Source organism: Protobothrops mucrosquamatus, unplaced genomic scaffold (assembly GCF_001527695.2).
Source record: "Protobothrops mucrosquamatus isolate PMUCROS unplaced genomic scaffold, P.Mucros_1.0 scaffold691, whole genome shotgun sequence".
Taxonomy (NCBI): Eukaryota; Metazoa; Chordata; class Lepidosauria; order Squamata; family Viperidae; genus Protobothrops; species Protobothrops mucrosquamatus.
In genome coordinates this window covers 221,398-235,754 of record NW_015386975.1, presented here as the reverse complement: position 1 = coordinate 235,754, position 14,357 = coordinate 221,398, and the positions used below count along the sequence as shown (strand labels likewise).

The following is a 14,357-nucleotide window of genomic DNA, read 5'->3' as shown; positions in this document are numbered from 1 at the left end:
TTGAAGTGTTTCATTAGCCGGAACCATAACATATTGCATGAGACACAGCGTTGGTGAAATGGTTCATTTGTCAGCTAAGGATCCAGCTAGCATCCAGGCTTATTCATCCAAGTAACTTTTGCTTATCCTCTGGAAAAAAAAATCCGCCTAGAAAAAGACAAGTTTAAACCTCAAGCCAGCCACTTCTTTGGCACTGCAGTTCATAGCTGTCAAGTTCATATTCACTTTATGTTGAAAGCAGCCCTTTTCCTGAATAGAGTGCTTAAGATACCCATATGGCCGCTTCCAATCACAAGGCACCTCTTGCTGTAAATGTAGCAAAATCCACATGGCAAGTCAAGACTTCAGAGGAAAGGAACCTGGAGCCCTCTACTGGCTGGTTATGGGATCATGTCTATGGAGATTCTCAGTCATCCAGGTCATGGTTGTCCCAAAGGTGCTTTTTCAAGAGTCAACTGGACTTTCTTGTTTTTCTTTGAAGACGTTTCACTTCTCATCCAAGAAGTTTCTTCAGCTCTGGGATCACCATCCACAGATCCATCTCTTGCTGTGACCATCCTAAAGTTCCTGTCCACAGAAGCTACAATCTATGTACCAGACTGGGCAATGACAATGATTCTTTCTGATGAGTCTCCTCCTGTGTCTTCAGCTCTTCTCCATCATAGCTGCCTTTGAGAATGGACAGTCTCTGGCTGAAGGGCTTAGGGTCATAGTAAATAACGAAGTTGTAAAGGACAGATGCCAAGATGGCACCAATTAAGGGGCCCACCCAGAAGATCTATAAAGAAAGATCAGAGATAAGTTAGGACAAGACAACTAGTCATCAATTGACCTAAAGTACAACCCTATTTGACCCAAGGTCAGGAGCTCTGAGCCAAAGAAGCTGCACATCTTTAGAAGTCCAACTGAAATGAATTGAACCTAAGTTGCTAGATCACATTAGTTTCTCTCATGGTTTTCCAAGATTTAGTTCCTTTTCTCTGCCTTGGAATCAGGACCTAAATCACAACAGCCTTTATCATCTACAACCAGGATCACGGCTGCCCACAAGGCATGTTCAAAAAAGTCAAGATGGTGGCAACAATGGTGAATGAAGCTTTGCCTAATTTTTTTTATGTGCACCACATATGCAATACATACAAAAAACTGGGGAGAGCTTCCATCACCATTGTGACTGCTATCTTGACTTTTTTTGACTATGATCTGTAGACATTCATGATCAGGACTGTTATATCCTGCAATATGAATCAATCCATCTCTTCCAATTTTGTGACATCTTCTGTTGAAAGCTGCTGTAGAATCAGTGGTGGGATTCAAATATGTGAACAACCAGTTCTCTGTGTGGATGGCACTTCCGGAAGTCCACTCTGGGCCTGGGCAACAAAAAGTTAGCTACCGGTTCTGCCGAAGTGGTGCGAACCGGCTGAATCCCACCACTGTGTAGAACTGACTACCAATCCACATGAGTGAGATAGCTGTGTATCAGTGGTAGACAGCTTACCCTATCTAAAGACAGATATAAACTAAGATAAGATGGACCATGTAAATAAAGGGCAGGCAAAAATGGAATGCCCGGTTTTATGAACCCTTTCAGCAAAATACTGAAGTATACCAAAGATTTTTCACACGAGGACTTGAAATTCACCATTAAGTGAAAACAAAGCAAAACAAAAAACAACAACCCAGTGCATGATACAGTGATCTAGACTATTTCTCAAACTTAGCAACTTTAAGATGTGTGGATTTCAATCCCAGACTCTTCCGGCCAGCCACATTGAAGTCCACAGAACTTAAAGTTGCACACATTTGAGAAACACTGCTCTAGATGGACTGCGTCTTCTAGGCAAGATCAAAGTCATGAAATTTTCAAACTCCCATCCCTGATGATTTCCCAAAGTCAGACTTCAGTAGCAAATGGAGCACAAGCTTTAACTGGGGGAAGCTAAATTTAAATCCCTGCTGACTGAATTCAACCTTAAGCTCTTTTAAGGAGAGCTGGATATGCAAAGCGGGAAGGGCTTGCTTTAAAGCCATAAGTGACTATCGAGGTTAAAATGAAAGTAGATAACAAGAAAATAAAGGAAGTTAGATCTACAACTTCTCTCTCTACTGTAGTTCTGTCCTTACATTTTCCATCTTAATTCATCCCTTCCTGGAAACTTCCAAGGTCAGAAACTTCTGTGAATAACCACATCTGCAACTCGAACCGTGGCAAACTGATGTTATTCCCAGCTGGCTCTGCCATTAAGCAAAAGGGAGTAATCACCTAGGTCAGGGGTAGGCAACCTTGGCTCTTTTCTGACTCGTGGACTTCAACGCCCAGAATTCCTGAGCCAGCATGGCTCAGCTTGGAAACCTCTCCCTTTCCCCTCAGCATGGCTGGCTCAGGAATTCTGGGAGTTGAAGTCCACGAGTCATAAAAGAGCCAAGGTTGCCTACCCCTGATCTAGGGGGGAAAGGCTAGGAAGGGAAAATTAAAAGAACAGAGCCAGCCTATTGTTTGAAAAGCCTGTAAGGCTTCACTGTCAATACTGAAGAAAAAATTCACTGCTAATCCAGTTAGTGTTTACATTTGGAATGGGAGGGGCGGGAGAGATATAGACCATCCCATTTCTGACTCAAGCAGCAACATTTCTTAGGCAGATCCAGTGCTATGGTTTGAAAGGAGGTGAACCTGGCCTAAGACAAAATGTCAGGGTTTGTGTCTTCTGATGGAAATGTTCTAGGCATGACTCCTGTCTTCAGTAGGGCACCAAGCCTCCAGGAGTAAGAAAGAGGCCATTTGTAGCCCCTCTAGGGTCCCCAACGCCCTGTCCGTGGACCAGCACTGGGCCCCATCTGCATGATCAGGTAGCATGCAAAATTATACCTGCGGTCCACAGAAAAACCTGTCTCTATGGAACCGGTCCCTGGTGCCCAAAAGGTCGGGGGCCACTGCTCTAGGAAGTAAGGATATTTTTTTAAAAACAATCACTTGACTATGTGCCATCGTTTTCTGACATCTGGCAACCACATAGGGCAGCAAAGAGTTTTGTATCTCTTTGCTGCCATTTAGGGAAAATCTGGAATTCTGTGCCGCACAGCTGGTTACCCCTATTCTTCATGCCAGCAACTGAACCTACTTACGCAATGGCAAGGATGTTGCCTCCTCTGATTTTAAACTTAGGAACTGGGGGAGACCAAACTGGTCTGCCGTATGCAACCAGAAGATGGCCATCATCTCCCAGCTTTAAAATGCACTTGTTGCTAGACTGAGCTACAGTTAAGATGTCTAAACAAAGTCCTAATCCATAACAGACTTTTGTGGAAAGTAGCTCTGAGAAGCATCGTGGCCTTGCTACTTAAAATCCCACACTAGGCTTCCCCAAAATGCCTGCCAGCAAGTCCTTGCAGATAGCTACAGAAAATGAAGCAGCGCTCTGTGGGAGGTGCAAAGAAGCTTGTGGACCTGTAGTACAGAATGCTCATTTTTGTTTTTTAATAATCCCAGACTAGTCCAGTTGCTCTTTGGGTTCATAGTACATACAATTAAATCTTACTGGTATACAGACCTTCAGGGTCTGACCAATTGGATAATTCTTTACCCCACTTTTCTTCCATCTACCCTAGAATAATGGGGGATGAGGATACAGAAAGAAGAGAGTTTTACCCACTGCTGAAGAAAATTCCCAGTTATGACAGCAGGACCAAAGGATCTGGCTGGATTCATGGAGCATCTAGTGTAGTAATGCTAGAAACGGGGAATTGGAAGAAAGTGTTAGGAAAGACAGTTCTTGTGGAGTTCCCATTTTCTGTTTCAACGTTACATTTCCATCAAAAGTTTTTTTTTTCTCTCACTATAGTCCAAACAACTACAGGTAGTCCTCGACTTATGACCACAATTGAGTCCAAAATTTCTGTTGTTAAATGAGACATTTGTTAAGTGGGTTTTGCCCCATTTTACGATCTTTTTGCCACAGTTGCTAAGTGAATCACGGCAGCTGATTGGTTAGTAACCCAGTTGTTAAGTGAATCTGGCTTCCCCATTGATTTTGCTTGTCAGAAGGTCGCAAAAGGCCATCACATGACCTTGGGACACTGCAACTGTCATAAGTATGAACCATCTGAATTTTGATCACATGACCATGGGGATGCTGCAAAGGTCGTAACTTTGAAAAACGGTCATAAGTCACTTTTTTCAGTGCCGTTGTAAGTTTGAACAGTCACTAAATGAACTGTTGTAAGTTGAGGACTACCTGTACTACAGTGTTGGGATGGAATCCACCTAGAACAAGACACTTGAGGAAAATACTTGTAGCTTTCTAGTCTTACACCTGGTGTTGAAGACTGGAGCTGTTTGGTTCAAGCAGCCACTACTATTGTTCTTTTCTCTAAAATGTCTCTCTTGCTAGAGGCAGGCTATTGTCTGGATAAAACATTTGCCAAGGTTGTGCATCACACCACCCACTGTAGCGGGGTTATCTATGAACACAGTTGTAAAAGCTTAGAATGTTGCTCACCGTAGGATCTGCTAGTTAATTTCAATGCTCCTCCAAAACACCCCTGACATTTTTACATTATACATGGACAAAGTTTGCAGACAAGAACCCAGCCCCTGCACCGTGCTCATGTATTTACAAGGTAATTAAAACAATATCTGTTACATTATTCCTTTTGTCCTGGTTTTTAAGAGTTCTCAGCTTTATCTGGCTTATGCTGGCTTGGGTGTATTCTGTCTTTTATTTTTAACATTGATTTTTATTTTGCTTTGAATGCCTATTCCCTCCGAAAAGCGCTCTCTACCATTTTAAAAGCTTGCTTCTAGCATTTTAAACAAAATAAAACAAAGCCTGTCTTGCTTAGGATTCTCAGACGTGGGTTTTCCGCTCTCAAGTAATCATCAGCCAGTTCTGGTAGGCTCACTTTTGCGCTTATCTCTCCCAGCGCCTCTTAATTTACTCACCCCAACCAAGTGGCCCAGGGCAATCGAGACACCGATGATGACAGCGGGGGAGCCCATACTACGCTGTGTATCTGTGGATGCAAAGTAGCACAGAACCAACTGTAGGGTCAAGATGAGCTCAACTGCAACAGCTTGTCCAGCTGAAATATTGACGTTCACCTAGAGCAGAGAAGGAAATAACGGTGAAGGATATTTTAACTCTATAGCTGACATCTTTTCTGCCTGGGGAAAAAAAAAAGATTATTATATAGGTTTTAGGTTACGTGAGTGCAGGATCCCCTAAAGCAGGGGTAGGCAACTTTGGCTCTTTTGTGACTCGTGGACTTCAACTCCCAGAATTCCTGAGCCAGCCATGCTGAGGGGAAAGGGAGAGGTTTCCAAGCTGAGCCATGCTGGCTCAGGAATTCTGGGAGTTGAAGTCCACGAGTCATAAAAGAGCCAAGGTTGCCTACCCCTGGCCTAAAGTTAAATCAGAGCACTTTGTTACTACCACTAAGAGCAACATCCGATGACTGCACCTTGAGATTTCCTGCCAGCTCTTCCACTGACTTTGCTTGTCAGAATCCCTTTTATTCAAACACATTGAGGATTCCCTCCTACTTCAACATTTACGGGGAAAACACCTGAAGGACGTATATTTCTGTGAAGGTGGCTCCAGATTGGGGGGGAAAAAACGTTTGACTTTAACAGCTGCCTTTTATATTTCTCCAATTAGGGGAAGCCAGCAGTCATCCCTGATCAGTTGAAAAAGACTCTAAACTTTCCTCCTTTTCCCCCCTTTTTTTAGTTATAAACTGATGTTTTCCAGCTTCTGGCAAATGACTGCTGCCTGCTTCATCTGAAGCGCATCATACTAAGGCAGAGTCCTGCTGTGGTCACATCCCTCCAGTTTTCAGGACGGTTTGTCTCTCAAGACCAGAAAAAGCAGAGTCCTTCTGCTCTGCTCAAAGACCATCTCTTCTGCTTTTCTTGCCAATCCCTGGGTGCAGCTGTGTCTACAGAGAAGAGGTTTTTTAAAAAAATAATTAAGATGGTAGCATGCAATTTTAGTCCTGCCCCCCCTTTTTTTTTTTTTTTTTTGCGTGATGCATATTGCCTTTTTACGGGTAGTCTTCCATTATCGACCGCAATTGGGACCAGCCAACTCTGCTGCTAAATGACACGGGCATTAAGTGAAACATCACGTCTCTGTGCTCAGCTTATGTCAATGCCACCCCGGTTGTGAAGCGAATCTGTCACCGTCACTAAGGGCAACATCTGACGACTGCAATTTGAGGCTTCCTGCCAGCTCTTCCATTGACTTTGCTTATCAGAAGCGGGATGACTAATCTGACTGACATATTTTTTTAATCCATGTCACAAATGTTTTGGACAAAGGGGGTGCTGTGGACATAGCTTATCTTGATTTTAGCAAGACATTTGATACAGTTCCCCTAATGAGCTCATAAAAAAGTTGTACAGGCTAGGGCTTAACCACTGGGCGGTTCAGTGGATCAGAAATTGCCTTGGGGATGATCCCAGTGTGTGATTGTTAATGGGGCACTGTCTGAACAGAGACGAGTCACAACCAGTTTACCACAAGCCTCGGTCCTAGGTCCTGTTTTGCTCAATGTGTTTGTAAGTGATATAACAGGAGGATTGCTAGGTGAGGTATGTCTTTTTGTTGCTGACACAAAAATCTCATCAAATGTAATAGAGTTGATGTTCCTGAGGGGTTTTTTTTTTGTAACATGAAAAATGATTTGGCATTGCTGGAAAATTGGTCAAACATGTGGAAACTGTGCAGTTCAATGTTTCTAAATGTAAGGTCAAGACTCTTAGGGAGGGGCTTTTGATGCCTGTAAAACTGACTTCTCTGACCCTATTTCTTTAGCCATGGGTGGCCGGGGGAGTGAGCAGGGAGAGAAAGTGGGGAAAATACCTCCTTTACTTTGAATTGTCCAATCCAGGGATGGGGAACAATGGCCCTTTTATGACTTGTGGACTTAGACTCTCAGAATTCCTGAGTCAGCCATGCTGGCTCAGGAATTCTGGGAGTTGAAGTCCACAAGTCATAAAGGGGCCATCGTTCCCCATCTCTGGTCCAGTCCCACAGAGTAATCACTTTTGGCAGGAAGACCCACTTTTCTTACTTCTACCCCATCCCCCAAATTTCTTGCCGTGCTCAGTAGGAAAAATGTAGGGAAAGAAGAGAGTGAAGAGCTCCTGGGGTGCCAGTTCTATGATTTAACTCTGTGAGGCTTCAGCAGCCAGCAGCTGGGCCCGAGAGAGAGGCATTCCCCAGCCCACCTCTTTCCTGCTCCCTGCTTCTACTAGGAGAAAACCCCATTCTGCCTTGAAAGCAGTTTTTATGCTAAGGAGCTTTGTGACAACTCCTACCCTTTACTGCTATCATGGAGATGAGCTCTACAGATCAGGGGTCCCCAAGCTTTCACCCGGGGAGGGTGAAGGCGCCTTTACACATGCAAGCACGTACACGTGCAAACGGGGCCGTGTGTGCATGAATGGGGCCATGATTACGTGTGTGATGCAAATGGGGCCACGAGTGCCCACATGATGCTTGGGCAACACTAGCACTGGCACAATACCGTGATGCTAGCGCAAGTGGGGATCTTGTGCTTGCAGCGACGATAGCACGATACCACGATGCTAGCGCGAATGCTGGGGTGCACTCATGGCGACACTACTGCCCACCTAATGCTTACGGCATTGCTAGCGCCTGCGCAACTCTACGATGCTAACGCGAGCAGGGAAATTCACTCGTGTTAACACTAGCGCCATGCGACGTTCATGGCATTGCTAGCACCTGCCCGACGCCATGACGCTAGCACGAGTGGGGGGGATGCGAGCATGCAACGTCCATGGACTAACCAGCCACTTATGCAGCCCAGTGGCCAAGAGCCCACGGCCCGATAGTGGGCTGCAGACCACAGGTTGGTGACCCCTGCTATAGATGGCAGCAAAGAGATACAGAAAAATCTATGGCTTTGCTGTCCTCTTAGCCGTCCTCCAGATTTTTGGAGCCCAGGTATGGTATCCCTAGCAGAGGCGGCTTAAACACCAGTTGCCTCTTGCCCCCATTTGCTCAATGGGGAAATTTTAGAAACTCAGAAGTTTGTTCATGTTTTTGAATATCTCTTTGGCCTAGTTAGTATGATATTGCTGTAATAAAGAATTGAGATCTTTATTCCTCTGTCAACACAACTGTTTCTGCTTTTTAATAGACTCTCTTTTCTGTAGCTGAGAAATATTCCTACCACACATCCTAGTCCAAATTCAGAGTGGCTGAAGTGTGAAATTAATTCTTGACATCTGACAAGAAAATGAAAATTGAGATTAACTATGGATTATCAAAAGGTGAAGACCTGGGAAAGAAACAAAAGTGAAAAACATGTTTCTGGTCTATCCCTCTTGGGGAAGGGGGAAGGGGGTCAGTCCTGGATCTCTTACGTCTGTGCAACAATTCAATGCTAATTCCTTCTTTGATCCCTCCTCCCTTTTGGCTGGGTGTTTCCCAGCACATACCAAATTAGATCATCGTAGTTTATCAGAAGCTCCTTAGCTATAAGGAAACAAAATATTGAAGTGGGGGAAGGTATTAAATGATGGATACTGACTAATCATTGTCCAAATATAGAAATCTCAGTGGCTTAGTGTGTTTGCCTTTATTGCTGCCTTTCGTACAGCTGATTCTGGGACTTTCCCCACTATGGCAACCAGGCATTCCCTAGCCTTTCTTAAATCCACAGAAAAGAAATAATGGCTGCGCTTATCGTCAATCCCTATCCTGTTGTGATTTATTGCTGAATTATGTTGTCCTGATTAGGCACATGCAATATGGGACCTTATCATTTTACTATTTCAGCACTTCAGCTTGTGCTAAACCAGTCAGAGTTAAAGCATTTACAGCCTACTGCTGACCAGTAGAGCACCATCAGCCAATACTGGTGCAACAGCAGCATGGGTGCTGGATAAAATGTACAGTAGTGGATGGTGAATCCAAACTGATCTTTACCTATCTTGTGGCTGCTATTGTATGTTGCCAGCTTAAGGGTGGGGAGAACACTAATTTAACACCAGTACAGTTAACAGAGCAGAACAGAGTGGGAAGGGAGCTTGGTAGTCTTCTTGTCCAACCCTCTGCTCAAACAGTAGACCCTATACTATTTCAGACAAATGGCTGTCCAATCTCTTCTTAAAAACCTCCAGGGCTGCAGCACCCACAATTTCTGGAGACAAGTCGCTCTACTAATTAATTGTTTTAATTGTCAGGAAATGTCTCATTGGTTCTAGGTTGGTTCTCTCCTTGATAAGTTAATTAGTTGATTAGTTTTTCCTTAATTAGTTGATTAGATTAGATTAGATTGATTAGCTAAGGTTGATTTAAGCCTATTTCACTCACCGGCTGATGCTGAAAGCAACATCAGAGGTACATCCTCTTAAAGAAAGCTGCACAACACAACAAACATGATGTTGATGCCATGGTTAAGTGCAACTGGAAAGAGACTCTCTATCCTTCCTACTTAATTCAAGGCCGGGCTACTTCCAGAGCTGCAGGGGGCTCCCAGACCAATTTCTTCACTTCTGATTACACTGTACTGTAAATCTGACAACTCTCACTGTTTTTGTTGGAAGAGTTGAAAGACCAGGTTAGGGAACAGATCATCATGGAGAAAATCTATCCATGTGGTTGCTAAGAGTTAACAATGACCTGGTGGCACATAATCCATCAGTCAATCTATTTCCAGGAAAGGTCAATCTCTGCATTCTCTGGGCTCTTTTTCTTCTAGTCTCTTTCCCTCTCTATAAGCATGGGAGACCTTATAAGGGTTCATTCCTAATACATGGATATAATGACATTTAGCTCTACTTCCCTCCCCCAGAACTGCCCTCTTTGATCCACTCTTTCACTTGTTAAATAGTTGCACCTCCCACCTTGTCAACTCGGAACCCGATAATTCTAGATGTTGCTGAACTATAACCTAACAAGATCCTGCTGCAAAATTCCATCTTCTGATCTGCTCATTTATTTGTTGAAAATGAATTCCACATTTCCTTCATTTACAAAACCACCATGCAAAGAGGTTGAGGGATATTGTGTTGTTCAAAATGAACCAGTAACTCAGTGCATAATTGGAGAGGGTCTCCTGCAATGCAACAAAGTACAGCAGACAAATTAGACAACAAAGTAGAAGAAAAATACCCTTGATATCAAGCAGAAAAAGATGGGTGGAGGCTAATTTCCCAGTAGGCCTTTAGTGAGTAGAAGACAATAACATGCTTTCCAGTTACTTTAAAAAACAGTAAGTTACTGGTACTTGAGGCAAGCATGTTGTCTGGATCAGCCTTGAGTCTCCCTTGTCCTTGCCTTACCAGGCAATTCTTATTCCCTTATTTGTTGCCACATTCTTATCCCTCCCCATCTTAGAATTTAGAGCGGACACACTTGAGGGCCTGGATCTCTCTTTCTAATTGTTATTGTCCAAGCATGGGCAATCCTTTTCAGTCTTAGCATTTCCTTCCCAGTCTTATATTTTGTCTTCTGAGATTTGCGAGGAATGCATCAGTGATCCGGAGTTACAATCAAGTGGAGAGGTTTGAAGCCTTCAGTCCTCTTGGGTAGATGATGATGATGATGATGATGATGATGATGATGATGATGATGATAATAATAATAATAATAATAATAATAATAATAATAATAATAAAGCTGGAAGGGACCTTGGAGGTCATCTAGTCCAACCCCCTGCTCAGGCAGGAAACCCTATACCATTTCAGACAAATGGCTGTCCAGTCTCTTCTTAAAAACTTCCAGTGTTGGAGCATTCACCACTTCTGGAGGCAGGTGGTTCCACTGGTTAATTGTTCTAACTGTAAGGAAATTTCTTCTTAGTTCTAGGTTGCTTCTCTCCTTGATTAGTTTCCATCCCTTGCTTCTTGTCCTGCCCTCAGGCGCTTTGGAGAGTAGCTTGACTCCCTCTTCTTTGTGGCAGCCCCTGAGATATTGGAACACTGCTATCATGTCTCCCCTCGGGGGATCTTTGGGACTTTCCACACTTTCAGAAGAAATGACCTACTCTGACCTTTAATTTCTGCCCCAGATGCTATAAACCATGCTAATGAAAATTGGCCATTTTTCAGTTAATTTTGCCAACCCAATCTAGGGAGGCTGTAGGGCAAGGTGGGATGAATTGGAGGCTGTGGTTTGTAGGACGTCACCCATTCCTGCTGTACACCCTGCTTCCATACATTCTGTTACCACTACCAGTAGATACCCACAATTGTGATGATAACCATTTCTACAAAAATGGAGTTGCATGTTATTATAGCCACCATGAAGCCATTTTATAATTCAGTCCCTGTTGCAATTAATGTCAGGACATTTTGAGCTTTTGTTATAACTTACTGCCAGTTTCTTCTAAAGCCCTTCCCAGTGGACTGTTCCACCAAACCATCATTCCAGGTAATCCTTTCTCTTCATTTGAAATCATCATCAGCTTCCCTCTCTCAACAATTTCCAAGTAAACCAACAGAGAACATGTTTTGTGCTGCCTTCTGTAAGAGGATGTACCATCAGTGATTGGCTCATGTAGAATTGTAGCTATTTGCATCTGCCTGGTCTCACGCTGTAATCTAAAACAACCAGGGACAATATTTCACACCTTAACAACCACACCCCTGTTTGATGCTTGCCAGATCCACAACTCCAGTCAATCCTGGTACGCTTGCTGGAATGCATATCGCTCGGTGAGCTATTTGAGGACTGCTCCCCAGGCAAATGCCCTTGTCAAAGATGCCAATTCAGCGACATACCTTGTTGATGCCCATATTACCCCGGACATTCTCAGGAGTCACCGCATAAAGGATGGCTGCCCCAGCAATTCCTCCAGCCAGCTGGGCCACCACATAGCAGACAGTCCTCACCAATGAGACACGCGAGCCAAGTAGGAAGGCCACAGTCACTGCTGGATTGACGTGGGCTCCACTAGCATGCCAGGCTATCTGGACAACTGTGGCTGCTGCCAAGTTGAAGGTGATAGAAATCTGCAGGATGGAGGGTGTCTCTGGCCAATCCAGAACAGACCCCAAGCCAATTTTCTGCATCTACCGCCACTAGTCGTTGAGTCACTTCTGTCGGGCCATCTTTCGATATCTTTCTTCAAGGAATGTGTAAGACGTTCTTCGTTCTCCACTTTTCACGTATAGAAGACCACCGGAGAAGAGAAGACTTGTTCCCGGTTCCTTCGTGATAAATTTACTCACTCTAACGTTGTAACCCGATCTGGTCCTTTATAAAGGGAAACTCCTGCAGTAGCCTCTCCTGCCCAGCCATTGGCTTGGCACTGCTTCTGCTCCTTACAACAAGGAAGGGCTCTAGCTGGGAAGCTTTGGGTGAGTCACATAAATCCAGTGGGGTAATCTTCAGCAACAGATTCTGGGAAAGAAACAGCAGAGGAAGGTTAGTTGTGCAGTTTCTGTCTCAAACTGCTACGTCCAAAATCTCCTCATTCCTACCTAAGGAAGCCCATCATCATTAGTCAGTGCTGGCGGAGACAGCAGGAGAAGCTGGGGAGACATAGAAGCATAGAAAACTGACGGTAGAAAAAGACCTAGTGGTCCATTGAGTCTGCCCTTTGAGTTTTTTTTTTTCTTTTTCTTTTTAATTATTTATTTTATTTTATTTTATTGATTTTTGTCGAATGATGGGCATGTGTTTATCCCAAGCATGTTTAAACTCAGTTATTGATCCACTACCTCCGCTGGAAGTTGGTTCCAAGCTTCCACAACTTTTTCTGTGAAGTAATACTTTCTAACATTACTTTTGAACCTCCCTCCTGTCAGTTTGAGGTTATGCTCCCGTGTTTGTGATTTTTGCCTAATATTGAAAATACTGCCTTCTAGAACCTTATTCACACCCTTAATATATTTAAAAGTTTCAATCATGTCCCCTGTTTCCCTGCTATCCTCCAAGCTGTAGGTATTTAGTTCCTCCAAAATCTCTCCCTATATGTTTTGTCCCTCAGACCTTCCACCATTTTTGTTGCCAGTCTCTGGACTCCCTCAATCTTATCAATATCTTTTTCTAAGGGAGGTCTCTAGAGCTGGACACAGTATTCCAAATAGGGTCTGACTAAAGCCCTATATAGCAGGATTTTGGAAAACAAAACCTCCAATACAACCCTGGGTTTCTGTGTGGAGAAGCACCATTCATTGCCTCCAAGGTTGGCGTGTCTGTCCTTAATTAAGGGCAGGCTTCTCTTTGATTGACAAGACATTTCTCAGCTCCCTCCCTGATGGCATCCTGACTCTGCTCAGTGTCATCAGAAGCAGATGCTTAACGATATTCAAACAGCAGCTTAGGAGAGATACAGTGATTATAGAAAGACTGAGGCTGAAAGCTACTTGGAAAATATCAAAATAACTGTGTTCAAAGGGTGGAGAGAACTGCCTAGGCATTACCTGGTAACCTCTAGTTATCTTGGGCTACACCTCTTATCCAGATCCTAGCTGGCTGGGGACAATGGAACATATAGGAACATATAGGGAAAAGGAGAGTTAATTTACAGACTAGGAGAAAACCATCTGCTACTTCCTTTCACGGGAAGTTTTCTCCACCCTTAATTTCAGCTGAGAAGACCTTCCTGAATACTTTGAAAGGCTTTCTTCTTGGGCTTAAGCTATCAATCCATTCATACACATTCAACCTATTTTAAACTATCAGTAACCTCAAGTAGGCTCAGTGTTTTCACATTAGTAAAATATTCCTTAGTCTTGGCAAACAATTGTTGCTTTGTCAGTGCAATTTGATAGCTCCCTATTAAGGAGAACGAACGAAAGGAGCTTTGTTCAAATTCCAAGAAATCATTTCTCCCTTGCTTGGAGCAGAAGAGCCCCTGGAATAATAATGTTCCAATAATAATAATAATAATGAGAATAATGAGAAAAGACCCCCTCCTCCCCCTGGTCTTCATGCTTCTTTCTCCTCTCCCCCCCCCCATTTTTAATTTTTTAATGATAAAATTTTAGCATAACTATGATTATTGTTATTATTGTTTTATCTTTTTAATGCTTCTGGTTTTAATGTTTGTAAGCTGCCCAGAGTCACCCTCTGGGAAAGATGGGCAGCACATAAATCCAATAAATAAATACATATGACTTCCCTCCCCAAAGCTAACAGCCAAACCCTGATAAGACCTTTCATCAAACTTTGCTTCCGTGTTGGTAGAAATTCTAGCCCACTGAATAACACCAAACAGCAAGTTGAAATTAGACAGAGATTTATTGGATATAACGGTTTGCAAAGCGTGGTGGACTCCAAATAAATATTTGAGCCACACCTAGTCACAACAAAGACACACATTATATACATTCTATCCCCGACGCCTTGGCCCCTCCTCTGAGGTTACAATCTTAT

General features: G+C 43.4%; 1 protein-coding gene across 1 annotated transcript; it reads right to left on the bottom strand.

Annotated features, from left to right (window-relative positions):
* Nucleotides 1-516: 516 nt before the first annotated feature.
* Nucleotides 517-12,046, bottom strand: LOC107289412 (aquaporin-6-like). The gene is made up of 4 exons (XM_015818167.1): nucleotides 11,756-12,046; nucleotides 4,943-5,101; nucleotides 3,650-3,730; nucleotides 517-778 (listed from the first exon to the last, which is right to left on the bottom strand). The coding sequence occupies exons 1-4, from the start codon at nucleotides 12,044-12,046 to the stop codon at nucleotides 581-583; spliced, it is 729 nt and encodes a 242-aa protein (XP_015673653.1). The 3' UTR covers nucleotides 517-580.
* Between the last annotated feature and the right edge of the window lie 2,311 nt (nucleotides 12,047-14,357).

What these genes read in the sequence shown, in the direction of transcription:
- LOC107289412 (XM_015818167.1), bottom strand. Translation starts at nt 12,046, where the DNA reads ATGCAGAAAATTGGCTTGGGGTCTGTTCTGGATTGGCCAGAGACACCC. An exon ending in CCCTGGGCCACTTGGTTGGG is followed by an intron (nt 3,731 to 4,942) that starts GTGAGTAAATTA and finishes CCCCGTTTCTAG; the next exon opens with CATTACTACACTAGATGCTC. An exon ending in GGAATTTTCTTCAGCAGTGG is followed by an intron (nt 779 to 3,649) that starts GTAAAACTCTCT and finishes CTTTCTTTATAG; the next exon opens with ATCTTCTGGGTGGGCCCCTT.